This window comes from Stenella coeruleoalba (genome assembly GCF_951394435.1).
Source record: "Stenella coeruleoalba genome assembly, chromosome: 5".
In the NCBI taxonomy this organism is placed as follows: Eukaryota; Metazoa; Chordata; class Mammalia; order Artiodactyla; family Delphinidae; genus Stenella; species Stenella coeruleoalba.
In genome coordinates, this window is record NC_137150.1 from 88,966,935 (window position 1) to 88,984,888 (window position 17,954).

Genomic DNA, 17,954 nt, shown 5'->3' on the forward strand with positions numbered 1-17,954 from the left:
TTTTAAGTTTACAACAACTTAACTTCTATCACATATAAAACTCAACTGTTTTACTCCCTCCCCCCACAAGCATTTTATGTTCTTTATTTCACAATTTACATATTTTAATATTGTGTATTCATTAATAAATATTGTAGCTATGGTTTTAATACTTTGTCTTTTAACCTTTATACTAGAGTTAAGTGATTTATATACCATCATTATAGAATTAGAGTATTCTGAATTTGACTATATACTTACCCTTACCAGTGAGTTTTATATTTTAACATTTTTAAGTTACTAATTAGTTTCCTTTCATTTCAGCTTGAAGAACTCCCTTTAGCATTTCTTGTAAGGCAGGTCTAGTAATGAACTCCCTCAGCTTTTGTTTGGGAAATTCTTTATTTCTCCCTCATTTCTGAAGGATAGCTTCAATACAGGTAATGTATTCATGGTTGGCAGGTTATTTTTTTCTTTCAGCACTTTGATTATATTATCCCACTCTTGCCTGATCTATAAGGTTTCTGCTGAAAAATCCACTGATAGACTTTTGGGGGTTCCCTTGTATGGGAGGAATTTTTTTCTCAGGTTAGTTGTATAAATCTCTAGAGACTGAGTAACACATGAAAGAAAACAGACACTGGTGTGATATGTTTCCTCCTACTGCCGTTTCTCTGGTCTGGCCAACTTACTTATCCACTTGCTGAAGCATCTACCTAGTCTTCAGGGTCCACTCCATGGAAATTTGTTTTAATAACATATTATAAATTATGCATATTGGAGTAGCTGCTATCTGAAGGAAAAAAAAAGTTCCATTGGCAGTTAGGAAAAGCAATTTCTGATTCCCAGATTGAATATCTCTGGTTATTTATTTCCTTTGTCCTGATATCTGCTTTGAATAGTATAATATCTTCTATCAGTCCTGGTCATTAGATGTTGGGCTACTGAGTGTTCTCATTTATATCTTTGATAGCCAGTAATTCTTTAGTATTATTTAGTCTTATAAGTAAACATTAAGCTCTGAGTGTCAGCTACTGAAAGCAAGATCCTAAATATAGCCATTGTCTTCAAGGATTTCACTTTCTAGAGGGAAAATAGACATAAAGTGAACTGAAATGTAACGTGTAAGCATTGTAAGAGTGGTGTGACCACAGAGCAGGTATCACCCCACCCTTGAGAGGCATGTGTCTGTGTTTCTAACATGCTAGTAGTTTTATCGCTCTTAAAATGTTTATTTTGGGATTCACAGTTGATGTTCGTTTTATAAGTTTGCTGGGTTGTGTTAACTGTGATTAGTCAATATTTTCAGGGAGAGATGCTATTTCGCTTCCATTTTATCCAAACAAAACATTAATGAGCTATTTTATCAAGAATGGCAGCAAGATTTTTTGAGGGCTTATTAGGTGCAGGTTGCTGAGCTCTGTGTTGAGGGCATGCATAGTGTTAAAGCACAGTTCCTTGTTTGCAAAGGTGAGGTCTTCTTGGGGAAGTAACATTTAGAGAGAGAACAAATACAGAACAGCAGTAACTTAAATTTCTGCACAGCACTACTGTTTTTAATGCACCTTCATATTTATTCTTAGTGATAACCATGTAAGGCAAGTTATTGTTAACACTCACTTTATGGATAAGAAAATTTACGGCTTTCCCGCAATTACACAATAAATCTGTGGTAGACAGCACTCAAAGTCACCTGACTTTAATCTACAGCACTTCCTGCCTTGACATAATAAGAACTGAGTAGTTCATGTGGAAATCAGAGAACAAGGTCTCATGAGCCCTCTCCAGACACTAAAGAGTGTTTCAGGATCTGGTGTGCAGCGAAAAAGTGGAGTCTGGGCTGGGCCAATACCAAATGCTGAGCCAAGAGCAGAAAACCAAAAGTCTGAGTTGAGAGAAGCCCAAGAAGCAGAATCCAAAGGGAAATCTGAGGCAAGAGCTGGTAGGGATTTTGTGAAGGAACAAGGTAAGAGACCCAGGAATTTGTGAGGGTAGCTGTCAGCCCAGCTCAATTGCAAAGCCCCTTTTGAACACTGAGTTCCTTCCCTGCTGGTCTTAAAGGCACATAGCATTCTGAACCTAAATTTTAAAAGGTATAGGAAGGTGTAAAGACGTTTATTGGTATTTTGCCTGGATTACACAGTCAATTGTTAAGGTTGATGTAAGGCTGGCCCTATTTCGTATATTTTATTTCCAAGGTATATATTTTAGAATATTACTCTTTGAACTTTGTACATTGATGAAATGTTCTGTATCTGCCACATTTCAATGCTCAGTAGCCACATGTGGCCAGTTGGTTACCATATTGGACAGAACGGTAAATGTGGGTGCTTTTTTCAAAAAAGTATTTTTAAAGTAATACATGCACATGTAAAAATACTCAAAGTGTTCAGAAAGTAAAAAAAGAAAAGTGAAAGTACCTTCCCCTGCCTTCCTCTCTACCTCTGTCCTTTCTCCAATGGTATCCACTATTAAAACTTTCTTTTGTGTCCTTTTAGGAAAAGAAAAGTGTGCCCTTCAAAATTTTATACGTATATGCTCTGTTTTTACATTACAAAAGCTGATTATACTAGGTTTGCTGTTTTACATCTTTTAAAAAAATTATTATTAAAACTCTGTCTTGGAGATCTTGATGCAATAATATATTTAGCTCTAACTCTGTGTTTTAAAGTTTATCTAATGTTCGCTTGTTTGAAAATGGGATTTATCAGTTCCCTATTCTGGACTTTTACCTTGTTTCCAGGGTTTTTTTTTTTGTTTTTTTGTTTTCTATTCAAACAGTGCTATGATATATATGGCCATTGTGTTATATGTTTGTAGGGAAGATTCCTAGCAGTGCAATTGCTGGATCAACAGATAAGAATACAGCCTCTTAAGGAGGACTCCTGAATGGGCCTCCATGACAAGTACTGTTCTAAGCAAGGAGGAAGTTTAGAATCTAGGGCAAGGGTAGGGCATAAACAATAGAGACTGGAAGAGAAGGGAACCAGAGATAAAATAAAACTCTGACTGTGAGACAAGATGATAAATATGTGTATCAATAGTCTTAAGGGTGGCTATTAAGTTTAATCAGTGCAGTCTCTCCTAGGAGTATTTAAGAAAAAAGTTTTAAGTGTCAATGTATTTTATTGCAACAATAAAAGTGCGTATTATTTTTATAACTGCAATTGTGTTCAGTTTTATTATAAAGATGTTGCATATTTATTACATATAGTTTGGAAAAATGTAAGAAAGTGTAAAGCAGAAGACAAATTTCACCCATACCCAGAGGAAACCAGTGTCAAATATTTTAATCACTTATTTTTGTATATGTATTAGTTTTTACATGTTCGAGATCGTATTGTATATACATTGTGTTTATATCCAAATTTCCCTTTGCTTATCATCTTTATCTTACTGATTTTATTTTCTTTCCTTATTCTTTGCCTGCTTTCTTCTTTCTTTTTTTTTAGGTAATAGAAATCTAACATTGTTTTGGAATGAACTTGGATACCTGAATAATAAGGACATGGAGAAATCTTCAGATTCTATTCAATATCAAAGAAGACAGGCCATGGCCATCCCATTCATTATTCAGTGCGGTGAGTGTTAAATTTCATTCCAATTAGCAAACTTTTAGTGAGAGCCTAATATGCAAGTTGTTCTGTTAAAAAATAGGGCATGAGGAAGACAAAGGTGGGTAAGACAGGGTTTTCGCTTCCAAGGAGATTAGGGTCTAGGAGAAAGGTTAAGATGAGTATGAAAATAATTGTAATAGAGGTGAAAATAGTGTAAATGATGTAAAAGAGGCCCAAAGTTGTTTGAGGGTTCAAAGAAAGGGGAGAGGAGGAGATTAAAGCAAGGCTTCATGACAGAGGTAGCTTTGCCATGGTGTTTAAAGTAGACTTTTGAAGGGCAGAGACGTAGCTGGAAATCTGTGTTAATATCAGGTGTATACTTCAGGTAATATTTTTGTGGTGGATAATAGAAACAGTCATTTTTCTATTTTTAATACTTAACACTATGTTAAATAAGAGTAGGTACTTAGTAATTGACTACTGACTGAATGAATGATGAATAAATAACAAAAGACAAAACTGTTAGGTTGAGTAAACATGTTAAATGGCCTTGAATGCCAGGATAAGGAGTTTTTACTTTAATAAGCAATGAGAGGCACCAGAAGTTTTTCAGAAGGAGAGTGATATCATTGAAGCATTGAACACTTATTATGTGTCTCTACTGTCTGCAGGGAATCGGCCATTCAGTGGGGAAGGTGGTCAAGCAAACAAAATATCACCCTGTAGCTATTTACACAGGGCCAAGGGAACACCTCCCCAGCCTTGAGCCTGGGGTGGTCCAAAGAGGACCTGACTGGTTAGATGTCACTTGTAGTAAGGTTGCTCTGGCAGCTTAGTGCAGGATGATTTGGAGGAGGGCTAGAGCAGAGGTTGGGTGAGACCTCTGATGAGACTACTGGCATAATCCAGGATCCAGGTGGGAAACTGTAAATGTCTGAATAAAGGCATGGCAGTGAGATTTAAGAGGAACACAAATGACAGACAGATGCTTAGAAGGTATAGCTGAGGAAATTGATGACTATATGCAACAGCCTATTGGATGATAATATTACTGGCTAAAAATGACAGTGTTTTTGATATGTGCAAGGTACTGTCAGAATCCAATCTCCAGTACCTGAGAGCTGTGTGAAACTGGGTAAATTCCTTAACTTCTCTAAGCCTCAGTTTTCTTATTTATAAAATGAGGTTAGTATTTGTAGTTACATCATGAAGTTTTGTGAAAATACAATTAATTCACACATGTAAAGTTTACTAAGTGCTTGGGATAGTGTATTAGGGTTCTCCAGAGAAAGAGAACCAATAGGATAGATAGATTTATGGACGGATGGATGGATACTTAGATAGATATTAATTATAGGAAATTGGCTCACATGATTAAGGAGGCTGACAACTCCCAAGATCTGTAGTCAGCAAGCTGAAGACCTAGAAGAGCCATTGGTTTAATTCCAGTTTGAGTCTTAAGGCCTGAGAACCAGAAGACCTGATGATGTAGTTCCAGTCTGAATGTTGACAGGCTCAATACCCAGGAAGAGCCGATGTTTTAGTTCTAGTCTGAAGGCAGGAAAAAACTGATGTCTCAGTTCAAGACAGTCAGAGGTTTCTTCTTACTTGCAAGAGTGTCAGCTTTTTTTTTTTTCCCTCTATTCAGGCCTTCAACTGATTTCTTGAGGCCCACCCATATTAGGGAAGACAGTGTGCTTTACTCATTCTACCAGCTCAAATGTTAATCTCATCCAAAACATCTTCACAGATACACTCACAATAATGTTTGACCAACTATCCAGACACCCCTTGGCCCCATCAAATTGACACATAAAAGTAACCATCACAGATAATACCTAGCAGTGTTGGCTTTTATCATTGTTTTTATATCATATAATCCTCAGGAACTCTTTTAGGTAAGTAGTAATATTAATCTCTTTTTACAGATGATGATGCTGAAACATAGCGCAGTAATTTTTCTGAGTTATAGAGGTAGTCATTGTGGAGCTATTCAGATTCTTTTTTTCTTTTTTGCAATCAAATTTTTCATAACAAAGATACTATATTTTAATATGGTCAGATACATTTGGCTAAGTACAGATTTTAAAAAACACAAGTGTCTAGCCCAACAGTACAACCATACAGCTTTGTACAGAACATTCCATAGATCAACAGAAAATACATTTGAGCACAAAAATAAAAAATATTTAAAGAGAATCTCTAAGCAGCATTTTATTTCTTCAAAACAGACATATAGTACTGATTAAATATCTACAAGTGCTTTTCCTTTACAAAAATACACATATTCGTAATAGACTAAGTCATTAACAATGACCTGGTAATCTTTCACTTCAATTTGAACGATTTATAAGCTAAATCTTACAACTACAAAAAGGTTTGTATTTGTATGTTAAGATGTTACCACTTTTGACCAAAAAAAAAAAAGCTTAAAATATTTTACATTTCAAAGGAAAATTAACAACATAACTGTACAATATAGTCTATGATGGTTTTATTTAATGTGAGGGCTACTCTATGAAAAACTGGTGCTTGCTGTTGTGTTGCCAGATGCAGTGAGATGTAGATATTGGTTGTGGGAATTACAAAAATGAGTGAGTTTGCCATAACTTTAATTTTCTGGGCTATTCAGATTCTTAACCACTGTGCAAACTGCCTCCATCTTATATGAGCAGAGGGAAGTATTTACCCAAGAGCCATTAACAGTGGGTCTGGAGGGAACTGAGGATTAAAGTGAGGAATAGCCTGGGGAGAGTAGAGTGCCTTAGTCCTAAAACCCAGGAGGGACTGAAAGGGAGAAAGAGATAAAGAAGTTAAGACTGTAGACTGGAGAGTAGGATAAGAGATGTAAAAAAAAAAAAAAAAAAATGCAGAGCAAGGAACTATGTGTAAATGGTAGAGAGAGCTTGATTTTCCTTGTTATGTTAGTCATGTGGTTGGAGATGAACAGTGGTATTGTTGGCAGATAGATAATAGGTCAGAAAAAATGGGAGAGTCAGGTCACTGGAAGTCTTCATATGGTTTGAGAAGAGGTGAAGAGGGACCTATTAAGATTCTTCTGGCTGAAACTAGTAGAAACCAACTGGAAAGAACTTAAGCAATAATGGCGATAATAATAATAACAGCCGCAACAATAATAATTTATTGATGGTGTCCTAGGGTAGCTCATAGAATCCCGAACTATTTGTGCCATCAAATATAATGGTATATGATCAAGGATTCACTTGTCTTTGGATTGAAATACCTCATACTTTCGGTATATGCAACCTGACATCTTACTATGTTAGATTCACTTCTGATTGTGGTCTTTCTTGTATGTACATGGTTTTGTTTTGATTATTTTAGATCTTTGCCTTAAATGGAGAGTCTTGCCTCCCTCTACTAATTATCAGGAAAAAGAAATTTATGACATCTGGATTTGTGCTAATAACGCTAACCTCTTGGAAAACAGGTAGTTTTTGATAGTTTTCTAAAATTCTTTATTCATTTTTAATTACTAAAATATATATGTGTGAAACTGGATACATAGATAATTTTTAGCTTAGTAGCTGTCATTTCTTCTAACTCTTTCTAGCTCCTTGCCACCTCTGGAAGGATATTTCGTTAGTATTCTTTTCCATCAAGTTAAGAGAGTCCTGGGTGTAACTTTTTGTCAGCATTTGGTGTGCAGCTCTGTGCTTCCACTGGCGGGAGACATACCCTGGTGTTTAAGAGTTCTGCCTTCCAGTTCATTTACACGCAATGTACAATCTTATCCTGCAGGAGTCTTATCTAGAGGGTGTCTCTAGAGGCGCTAAACTGTTAGACTATGTGCTTTTCCTGTTTAAGTCGTATATTGATTTCATTGCTTTGTGCTTTTGGAGGAAGAAGTTCAGACTAAAACAGGAAAAAAAACCCAATTAAATATTGATGAATATCAATGTTATTACAAGCCCTTTTTGACTTACTTCTTTTCCTTGTGGGCAAAAGAGTTAATACTCCCCTTTAACAAAGGCACCCTTAAGTGAGGCATCGGTTTTCCATGGAGTTTATTCTAAGTACTTTGACCTGGATAAGTGGATCAATATTGCTAATACAGACATTAGGGTAATAACTCTTGTTTATTTTTATCCAGCCCTGAATAAAAAATAAAGAGCAACTGAATAAAAATTAGAAAGAAGAAAACATTTAGAAACTGCTACTAAAACCCCTTCCACCTGGAGTCTCCAGGTTAATCATATTTAGAGATTAACAAAAAATGTCAGAGGTGACAGGGGCTCTTAGATTTCACATGGCCCGAGGGGTTTTTTAGTCTCCCTTTCTTGGTTTGCAGCAGAACCTTTTTTTTTTTTCTCCCCCAAATAAAATTTGTCTCTGACCTCAAGTATATAAAATAGATAAAAACAGAACTGTCCTGATTTAATTGGAGGTTGAGAATCTGGAGGCCAGAGGTATCCACTTCTCATTTCTGTCCCTACTCTCTCTAAAAAGCTTAGAGCTCCAGGGAGCATGATTATAAAAGAGTGATATAGTCTCACTTGTTCATTTTAGAGAAATGGAAATTGAAGCCCAAAATGTGGGGGTGAGAAGCCTGTTCATGAAGCCACTGGCCCAGGTCTTCTAACTCCCAACCTGATTCTAGTCCTAACTTGTAACTTAAATATCTCCCAGATAGGAACACAGTGGTGGCTCAGTTTCAATATTAAGAATAGGTAGTGTTTTCATTGTCATTGTCATGATTTTCACCCAAGTGTTGTTTCAGAGAAGTTTTTTTGTTGTTGTTTTGGTTTTGAGTTTTAAATTTCTGCGTGGAATGCCTTATGCTAGGAAATGTAAGTAAAATTGGTCCAAGCCCGCAACTGTCAAAAAAAAAAAAATTAATAATATTGATCACTTTCTGTGAGCTCAGAACTTTCATACAGTGTAGGATAGTGTTTAGAGTTTAGACTCTGGGTCCAGACTGCCTGGGTTTGACTCCTGGCTTCATTAGCCTCTGAAGCCTTGGACAAATGATATAACCTGTCTTTAAATCATCTTCCCATCACCTAGGATGGAGTGTAATAATAGGACCTTCTGCATGTTTTCTAGGTCCAACTGAGCCCCTTGTAAGGACAATCTAAGTCCCTGGTCACAGGGGGCCCCTTGGTAACAAGCCATGAGAATTTAGATTCCTCCCCACATTCTAACCATATACCCATTACTTCTCACCCCAGTCTTAGGCCTTCTCGGACCCACAGAACTGGGAATGTGTCCTCTGTAGCTTCCCTTTTCTCAAACTTACTATTGTCCTTGAATTGGCATGGTTGCCCCCTCGTCTCCTTGAAAAGTGATGGTGCCATCACTGAACGTTATAAAATTAGTTTCAGAACTGTATTAATTCTCTTTTACACATCAAAACACTGCCACTTGTGATGACAGGCAAGATAAATTTGCCATGTTGGCAGAAAACTGATGGACCTTAAAAGCCTGAAATGCAAAAAATCTTCTTATATTTAAAATTTCTTAAGTCCTTGATTCTTTAAATATACTGACATAATTTTGACCATCTGTATTTCATTTCCACTGAAAAGATTAGGACAAAAAATATGCTTAAAGTGATAGCAAGAGATTTAGAAATGGGAGCTGTAGAGAAAAACTCCTGATTATAAGGGCAGTTTCTTTTTTTTTTTACTATTTTTTTTTTTTTTGCGATATGCGGGCCTCTCACTGTTGTGGCCTCTCCCGTTGTGGAGCACAGGCTCCAGACGTGCAGGCTCAGCGGCCATGGCTCACGGGCCCAGCCGCTCCGCGGCATGTGGGATCTTCCCGGACCGGGGCACGAACCCGTGTCCCCTGCATCGGCAGGCGGACTCTCAACCATTGCGCCACCAGGGAAGCCTGGGCAGTTTCTTGAGAGCTGACACTTCTTTATGGGAGATCGTTAACAGCGATGCAGATGAAGATTCCCAAGGGAAGAGGAGTTGATCTGATGACCTCACTCAGTCCTCTGATTCAGTATGTTTGGATGGACCGTGCATAATTTGAGACTAAGCCATGAAATAGCAAAACCCTGATACATATGTGCTATTGGATTTGGATAGAATCACATAAAATAAGTGTGTTAAAGTGATGAGATGTGAAATATAGTTATTTATTAGGCAACATTTGATGAGCGGAAGGACAGAGTAATGGGGCGAAAAGTGGCATCGTCTGTATTTACAGAAAATACGGTTTATTGTCAGCAGTTAATTGCCAATTGTCCTCAGGGTTAATGCCACTGAATAGCATTTGAGTGAACAATGTCCGTGTAACCAGAACTGGGGCAGGAAACATAATAATAGCTCTCTCTTACATAGCAATTACACGTTATGTCATTTCCTCTTTACAATAATCACGTGAGCTTTCTCTATTTCTCAGAGGAGAAAACAGTGAGACTAAGGGAGGTCCAGTGACCTGTCCAGGATTCCTCCCTAAACCTGAAACTTGCAGCCAAGCAGTTTGATGCAAAACCTGTACTCCTTCTGCCTTACTATATCATGGACTCTCCGAAAGGATCCTTATCTCGGGAAGCCTAATTCCAGACAAATACTTTATGGTGACAAAACACACCATTTTACAAATGGTAGTATTTAGAGTTGGTGACCCAGGCAGGGTAAAAAGGAGCCATTCTTTTTCAGGCCACCGAAGCCCCTTTTTGTTTTCCACAGAGGAAGGCTACACATTTTTGCCACGGTACCCAAGAAGTAAACATCAGTGTGCTTCCATTACATTCATTCTATACGTTTCTCTGTATTGAAAATAGGGTTCACCAGCAGGGTAAAAATGATGCCTATCATTTGACTAAACCCAAAAGTCTGAATTTTGAAAAGGATGTTAAAAAGTATCTGTGGCTTGTATTCCATATTAAAATTTAATTTGTTTCTAAAAATCTTTGAGGACAATTGGATGGATTGCATTTTAATAAAATATCTGAGGTTTCTCTTTTCTAAATAAAAACTTAATGCTGCCACAAGGTTCTTTTCTCAAATGAAATAGAAACCTGTGTAGGCACCACCTCACAGATGTCTTCAAATGAACACTGCAGGTGGTTATATATATATAGGTAGGTGTCCCCTGGTTTGTTTACCTACCACCTTTCTTTGAAAATAACAGTAAAAACAAATACCATATGTGGGTGAAATTAAGTGTTTTTTCACAGTAGTATTTGAATTTGATTGTAGTCCTCACTCTTCTCTGCTGGTGGGAGCAAGAAAAGTGTATGCTGCAGCCTTGAAAAATAGAGAAATATAGTGGGTACGATATGCTTTGCTTTTCCTACACTGTTTCAGGTGGGAGAAGTCGTTTTCTCTATTTTCAACCACCTCCTCCCTTTCCTAGCTTAATACCCATTTAGTTTAGAACATGAACTTCCCCCTCTTTTGGGTACCTACCAATGATGAAAAATCGTTCTTGTGTAAAGCAGGCTCTAAGAATAGACCTCAGCATTTTGTTCCCTCCTCCCACCCCCCCACCATGTCCCCAGCCATGCCCTGAACTGAGGCCATGTCCAGTGGGAATGGAACTTCTTGTCTCTGCCAAGCCTCCATACCAAAGTGAATAAGATGATATCTCAATTTTTCAACAGTTTGGCTAGCTCAGCTCCCCAAAACATAGCCATGAAACCAGAAGTAGGAAAAAAAAAAAAAGGCCTCAAACCTCTCCAACCATATGTCTCAAAAATCATTAGTACTTTTTGTAACTGTAAAGATGGACGCCCTCAGAGCAGGGCGCAGAGGGCCAAAAAAAAGAAAAAAAAAAAAAAGATGGGACGCCCTCACGCACAGCCTTTTTATCGCAATTTAAACACAATTCTACTTGACTATGTACAATAATACATGTATTAACCTACTAGTGGTTGGAGACAGCACATCAGTAAGGCTGGGAAGCAGAGTGCCCACCAGCATCAGGTGCACTGACAGCAGCAGGGAGAGGAGGGTGCTAGGGTGCTGCATCAGGTCACCGGGCAGCTTGATGAAGGGCTCCACTACGCGGCTCCGTAACCCCCAAGGTGGTCCCTGAGTACCGCCTCCCATCGCAGTAGTTGCTGGTCTTCACAGTGATTCTGAGTCATCAAACGAAGGATCTCTGTGTTTCAGAAGCAGAATTATTTGGTGTATTTTACAGAGACATATAGATTTCAATCCCAAATTTTTTTGGAAGAAAAAAAACGCTTGGTAGTAATAAGGTAAGCTTCAATTATCTAAAAAACATTTTTGCAAAAGGCCTCATTTCATGATAACGCAGGATAAGTGAAGCATTAGTGAATAATGAATATTCTCCCATTCTTATAGATATATACTACCCTCCACATTTTCCAGTAAGTTCTTTTTCAAGCAAATTGGAGATTTAAGGTCATGTATTACCTAAATTCTCAGTATAATGCTCTATTTGAGTAATGCTGCATTTGAGTTTTGGATATAAGCCAGAGAGTTACTCCTGGTAGAAGTAAATAATCTTTTACGGACAGTAAATAGTTTTATATTTCCTCCTGATGTTATCTCTTGTACTTGTTGATTGTGAAAAGTTGTCATCAGACACAACGACTACCTTCCATCCCCCTGGGCACTTCAAGCACAGTATCACCATCAAAAAATGAGAAAGACAAGCAACTTCAAGAGTCAGTCCAGAGGTATCAAAATCGACTGGAAGAACCTCATCGACAGGTGAGCCGTTAGTTATTCTTTCCAACATCTACCCAGAGTCTTGAGCTGTTGATTTTGTGTGTGCAAATTGACTGATGTGGTTTACCCGAGTAAAATATGTAGCCTCTTTTTTTCATCTTTTTTTGTCACCCCCTTTTAATTTTGGATCTAAGGACTGTTCTAGAGTTGATCACAAGTACTCCAAGGGTCCAGAAAGGAAGAGAACTTCTTCAAATAATACTACATTTTGTACGTGATATCCAAGTCCATCTCCACAACAGTGCATGTGAGGAACAGGGGAATATATTTCCACTCTAGGATGTAGAAGTCAACCAGCGTGTCAAAGGGCCCAGGGTCAAGTTTGGGACACTGGTCTGTATGACTCCAAAGATTAGGCTCTTTTTATTTCTTTGGGCTTCTTCCCTGGGTTTTTGAGATAAAGAGTTGTTCTTTTAAAATATTAGCCTATTAATACAGCAACTTAAAGTCGTATTTAATTATTAAGAAAATTCAATAAATAAAATATTACTATCAGTAAATGTAGGTAACCATGACAGTTGCAAGTGAAAGTGGCATGCAGAATTATTGTTTTAATCTCTTAATAAATTAATTACATCTCTGTTTATAAATTTAGCACCCAACTTCAGCATTTTTTAATTGTGTAGCCTGTCGAGCTCCTCAAATAGGAATTGAGGAGGTCCACAGCGTATGTCCAAATATGTTGACTCCTGTGTAGGTGTCAGGAAATAAGATGCTTATTTGAGTAGAAAACTGCCTTCCTGGGTGGGAGTTAAGACATCCAGGCTTACCACCTGATTATTACATGTATTCCTGGGTTCTTAGAAGATGAACTTTCTTTTCTACCCCAGCTTCATCTTCTTACCACTCCCACGTTGCTGGGGATCTGCCATGCAGGTCAGCCAGCACCTGTGATCACAGACAACAAAACCTGACCCTCCCTTTATAGTCTGGAGTCTCAGGGTTTCTTTTGGGAAGATAACTGAGAGTTATTTAGAAACATATTCTCCTAAGCATTCTTCAATCCCTAAAAGTGGCTCAACTTTTTACAATTCTTAGAGCATCTGGTTGTGGTTTTGAGAACAGGTCAGATGTAAAAATATCACCACCTGTGGTTATTTATTTTATTTTGTTTTTTTGCGGTACCCGGGCCTCTCGCTGTTGTGGCCTCTCCACACAGGCTCCGGACGCACAGGCTCAGTGGCCATGGGAGCACAGGCTCTGGGCGCGCAGGCTCAGTGGCCATGGCTCACGGGCCCAGCTGCCCCGCGGCATGTGGGATCTTCCCGGACCAGGGCACGAACCCGTGTCCCCTGCCTCGGCAGGTGGACTCTCAACCACTGCGCCACCAGGGAAGCCCTGTGGTTATTTTTATAAACAATTAGGTGAAGTCAAATCTTTTCAGTGTGAAATATCTTAATTTGTTTTGTTTCTTATTTTGCTTACCACTTCTTGTAGCTTTGTGAAGGCATTCGAAACATCCTGAATTGATTTTATCTTTATTGTAGTCTCTGGATATTTCTTTTCTTACAGAGGTCAGAGCTGACCCTTGGATAGTGATAGTGCCAATCACTAAGTCTTAACTACTTTTTCTTTGTTTGGGATTGGATGTTTGATTCATCATTGAGGTAGAGATTTTGATAGAGGCTGATGGAGTAACAGATTTGGGCCATCTGTTCTGCTTATTCTTTCTTTCTTGGTAGTTGATTTTTTCATAAAAAATTTGAGCCAGGTTTATAGATTCAGTCTGCTTTAGATATAAACAAAGAAGTTTTGGCAGAACTTAAATAGAAACATACTCCTACCAGTTGAAAGGACGTTAAGACTCTTCACCATCCTCCCCTACCCCGTTTTGTGAAAATAATCCTCACATCTTTTTTCTTCTTTTCTTTTTAATTTTTTTGGCCGCATCGTTCGGCATGTGGAATCTTAGTTTCCCGACCAGGGATCAAACTCATGCCACCTGCGGTGCAAGTGTGGGTTCTTAACCACTGGACTACCAGGGAAGTCCCAATCCTTGTATCTCTAACACACTTCCAGCATGCAGGGCCCTTCACTGACCCTGTTTTTGCGGTAGTCAAGGAAAAGTTTGGCTAGGGGTCACCTAACCACGGGCAACCAGTTGATTTTGATGTGGTCATTGAACACATACTTGCCCTTGGGTCTGTCCCATGCTAAGCATGGTGGGGAATAGAGTGACTCTAACACCAGAATGTAAGCCCTGTGACTGCAAGGCTGGTTTTGGTTTTGTTCATTGTCTGTATTACCAAAAACACTGCCTGGCATGTAGTACGTACTCAACAGATAGTTGTTGAATCACGAAATAAAATATGCCCTCAGATAATATACAGTCCCTTTGAGGACCAAGTCTGACAGCTATTTAAAAGATAGCCACTACTGTAAGACAGTACTAGTTTACTACTTGTCTGATCATAGTGGAAACTAAATTAGAAGTTTATTACAAGGAGATAGTGAGGGCAGCTTCATTCAAAAAAGCTTCATAGAGGAAGTGGCACTTAACTTGTATCTTGAAGTCTATTTAGGGTAAATAAAGGGAAAGTACAGGGCATTATACGTGAGAAGAACATTATAAATGTAGACTTGGAGATGAGCACGGGCTTGTTCCTTCATAGAACCAATCTTTTAAATTACATGCTAAACTTATGTATTTTTAAAAATAAAGTCAGCATTTGTGTGACATATTTGTCTTTTAAAAACTGTGTAACTCATTATAAAATATGAATAGAGGACCTCTGAAAGGTGACCTCAGTTCCCCTTTCACAAAAATAAATCATGAAAGTATTCAAAAACTAATTAGGTGATAGCTGCCTGATGCCAGAAAAAAGACTCAAAACCATCCAATGTTCAGTGAGAATTTACTTTCTTCCTGACTGCTTTTTAGAAGAAGTGCTGTTAGACTATGACATAGGAAGGGTGGGAAAGCTATACAAACAGGGCGTTGGTGCCATTCAGGTTCAGGGCAGATGTGATTCAGGTGTAGGGTAGGCACCACTGGAAAATCAAGTAATGGCTAGTATATTACCATGATTCCACTGTCTATTAATGGTGCCCAGTCTCTCAATATCAGGAAATAATGAGCTGCATGCCATGAAATTATGGTTTGCCCACCTCCTGTTCTCTCTTCCTGCCTCCCACTGCCAATGCTCACTTATCCATTGATTAAATCTGGGGAGCAAATATAAAAATGACCTATATCTGCCCACCCTGTTTCTTACTGTCTTGCATTTCAGCTTTAGTGGCAGAAGGCATCCTGATCTGGAAAATGAAATGTTGACTTAGTACATCAAAGACCTTTCTGGATCTTAGATTCTTTGGTTCTGGGTTTTGTGTCATTGACAACCGAAAGGGATAGAATAATGGTAGGAAGGGTAGTATTATGGTACTAGTATCAGAAATCAGCAGCTACAGCCTCTTTTCCACCCCTCATACACCCTACTGGTATGTAGAGTGACAAAAGTCTAAATTTTAGGTGTCCTACACACAGGGTGCCCTAGTTACAGAAAATTCACAGTGATTCAGAAAACTTTTCTGGTAGAAGAGGTACCTCAATGATTAGATCTTGTCCTCTAGGAGAAAATGAAATAGCTAGGCCCAAAGCTGTCATTTCCACAGATGGTATCATATTTAATCCCCACAACATTACAGCTAATTATATCAATTATAGCATCAGAAGGGGAGTGAATTTCAGAGAAGTTCAATAACTTGAATCAGCCAAACATCTTTAAATGGTGAAGTTGGACTTTGTTTCCTTTTTACCTAATTCCAGCACCGATCTGCTCACAGTATCATATGATAAATACAGACAAAAAGGATATGAGAACATTGACAAAGGTAACAAACTGATAAAATGCAAATCATATTTGTTAAGGGAAATGTGTAAGTTCAGTAAACCTAATAGGAGGGCTCAAATCCAAGATGTAATTGATAAGCTGTGTCAGCAAGCCAAGGGCTCTTTATAAATTGTGCTTCTGGAACAGCCCATTCTTTTTCTCCTTTCTGAATAGATGAATTCCTAACTCCACGTTTCCCCTCATCCTTCTATATCGAGTGACAAGTGCCACCTGCTGGCCAAGCAATGAAGCATTTTCATTTTCATCGTCTCTCGTGATTGTTTAGCTACTAATTGGCCTATCATCTAGATAATTGTTATTCTGTTTTTCAGTAAGCCTAGACAATAATTTTAAAACCATAAGGTAGAGTTACAGAGTCAAGTCCTCTGCATTTGAGGACTTTCCAGTCCTCAATTTTTCCCCTTTCTCAGTTTTAACTCACAATTTACAGTCTCTTCTACCTTCTATTGTACGACAGGACAACTATGTCATAATCAAACACACGGAATATAGTTTTAGGTCCATTTCATTCAGGGATTTTTGGTATCACTTCAAATCCACTTAATGTCTTCAAATCATTATAAGGCAGATGATAACTTGATTCCCCGAATGAAGCCTGCTCTATATTTACCCATTTGTACATAAGTATAGTTAATGGGTAGTATATTTATATAATCAATATGTTTGTGCAAATGTGCTGTATTGCTTATATATTCTCTAGGTCTTTCTGGGTTAATCTTTTCTGATTAATGTTTATTTCTCATCTGGAGCCATAGTTCAGGCTCTCTCTAATCTGACACTACTCCTTTTTTGGCCTGAGTTTCTTCCCTTCTGCAGCATTCTCCCACTGAGCTGCCCCATGTTCCTTATCTGCTTTCTCCACTTCCACGCTGCTGAGTGCCTTCGTTCCTGCCATTTTTTCTGAAATGACCTCTGCCCCTTCCCTAGTCCTTCAAGATCCCAAACTAATGTCATTGCTGTATGAAGTTTTCTCTCATTTCCCTACCTGTAAAAATATTTCCTTCCTTCCAGTCCCCTTTGCCCTTGATGTTTGTCTTTCTCAAGAGCATGTTTCACTTTCTACCTGGTATTATAGTTAGTGTGTACCCGATCGGTCTCCTATATTCGACTATAAGGTTTTTGAAAGAAGAGACCATTCTTATTCATTGCGTTTCCAACAACACCTAGGCCTGGCCATTTTACAGAGTAGGTGTTCACCAAACAACGAGTGAAGGATTGAAGGAACAATTTGATTTGTTCCTTCACAAATAGGTAAAAGGATTCTTCACAAATAGGTAGAAAGATAGTAAATATTTTTCATTGGATCGGTTAAAGTTATGTAGGTTAGACTTAAAATCTTCTGCATATATTCTTGGAGACCATAATGTTCTTACACTTGGTCAAAATAAAGTGTTGCATTTGAGTGGGAGTATAGAGACTGTATTTGGATTTCATTTGTCACATTCATAGTTTTGCGTCAAATGAATAGCCTTTGTAAAATTCCATGCCTGTTGGAAAGGAACTCCAGCAATAGCATTCTGTTCTTTTGCGGTGCTCGTGTGGACACACAAACTGTAACCGTATAGTCTGGCAATTCCCACATTGGCTGTTTTAGCGGTAAATGTGGAGCAAAGAAGCCTTGCTGAACTTGTAGCTGTGTTTTTCAAATTGAAATGGCGTATCTGAGCACAACTTTATAATGAATAATGTGGATGCATTTTCCCATTTAGAATTTAATCGTTTTAATGTGTCATTATTGTGTAGGATGCTGAGATTTCAAATGTGTATAACTATGGAGACAGATGCCTTAGAAAATATATTTATTCGTTGAGTAATTTTCAGCCTCCTTACGTAAACTGTCATGATCTAAAATTTATGACACCTAAAGACCCTTGTCTAACAAGAGGCTA

At 38.2% G+C, this 17,954-nt stretch overlaps 1 protein-coding gene across 7 annotated transcripts in view; it reads left to right on the forward strand.

Annotated features, from left to right (window-relative positions):
* MORC1 (MORC family CW-type zinc finger 1) overlaps positions 1 to 17,954 on the forward strand; it is a 351,409-nt gene that overhangs the window by 264,630 nt on the left and 68,825 nt on the right. For all 7 annotated transcript variants that reach the window (XM_079922605.1, XM_079922604.1, XM_079922607.1 and 4 more), the window contains 3 exons: positions 3,432 to 3,560; positions 6,882 to 6,987; positions 12,058 to 12,196. In XM_079922605.1, coding sequence (XP_079778731.1) covers positions 3,432 to 3,560; positions 6,882 to 6,987; positions 12,058 to 12,196 — 374 coding nt within the window. The remainder of the gene's footprint in view (positions 1 to 3,431; positions 3,561 to 6,881; positions 6,988 to 12,057; positions 12,197 to 17,954) is intronic.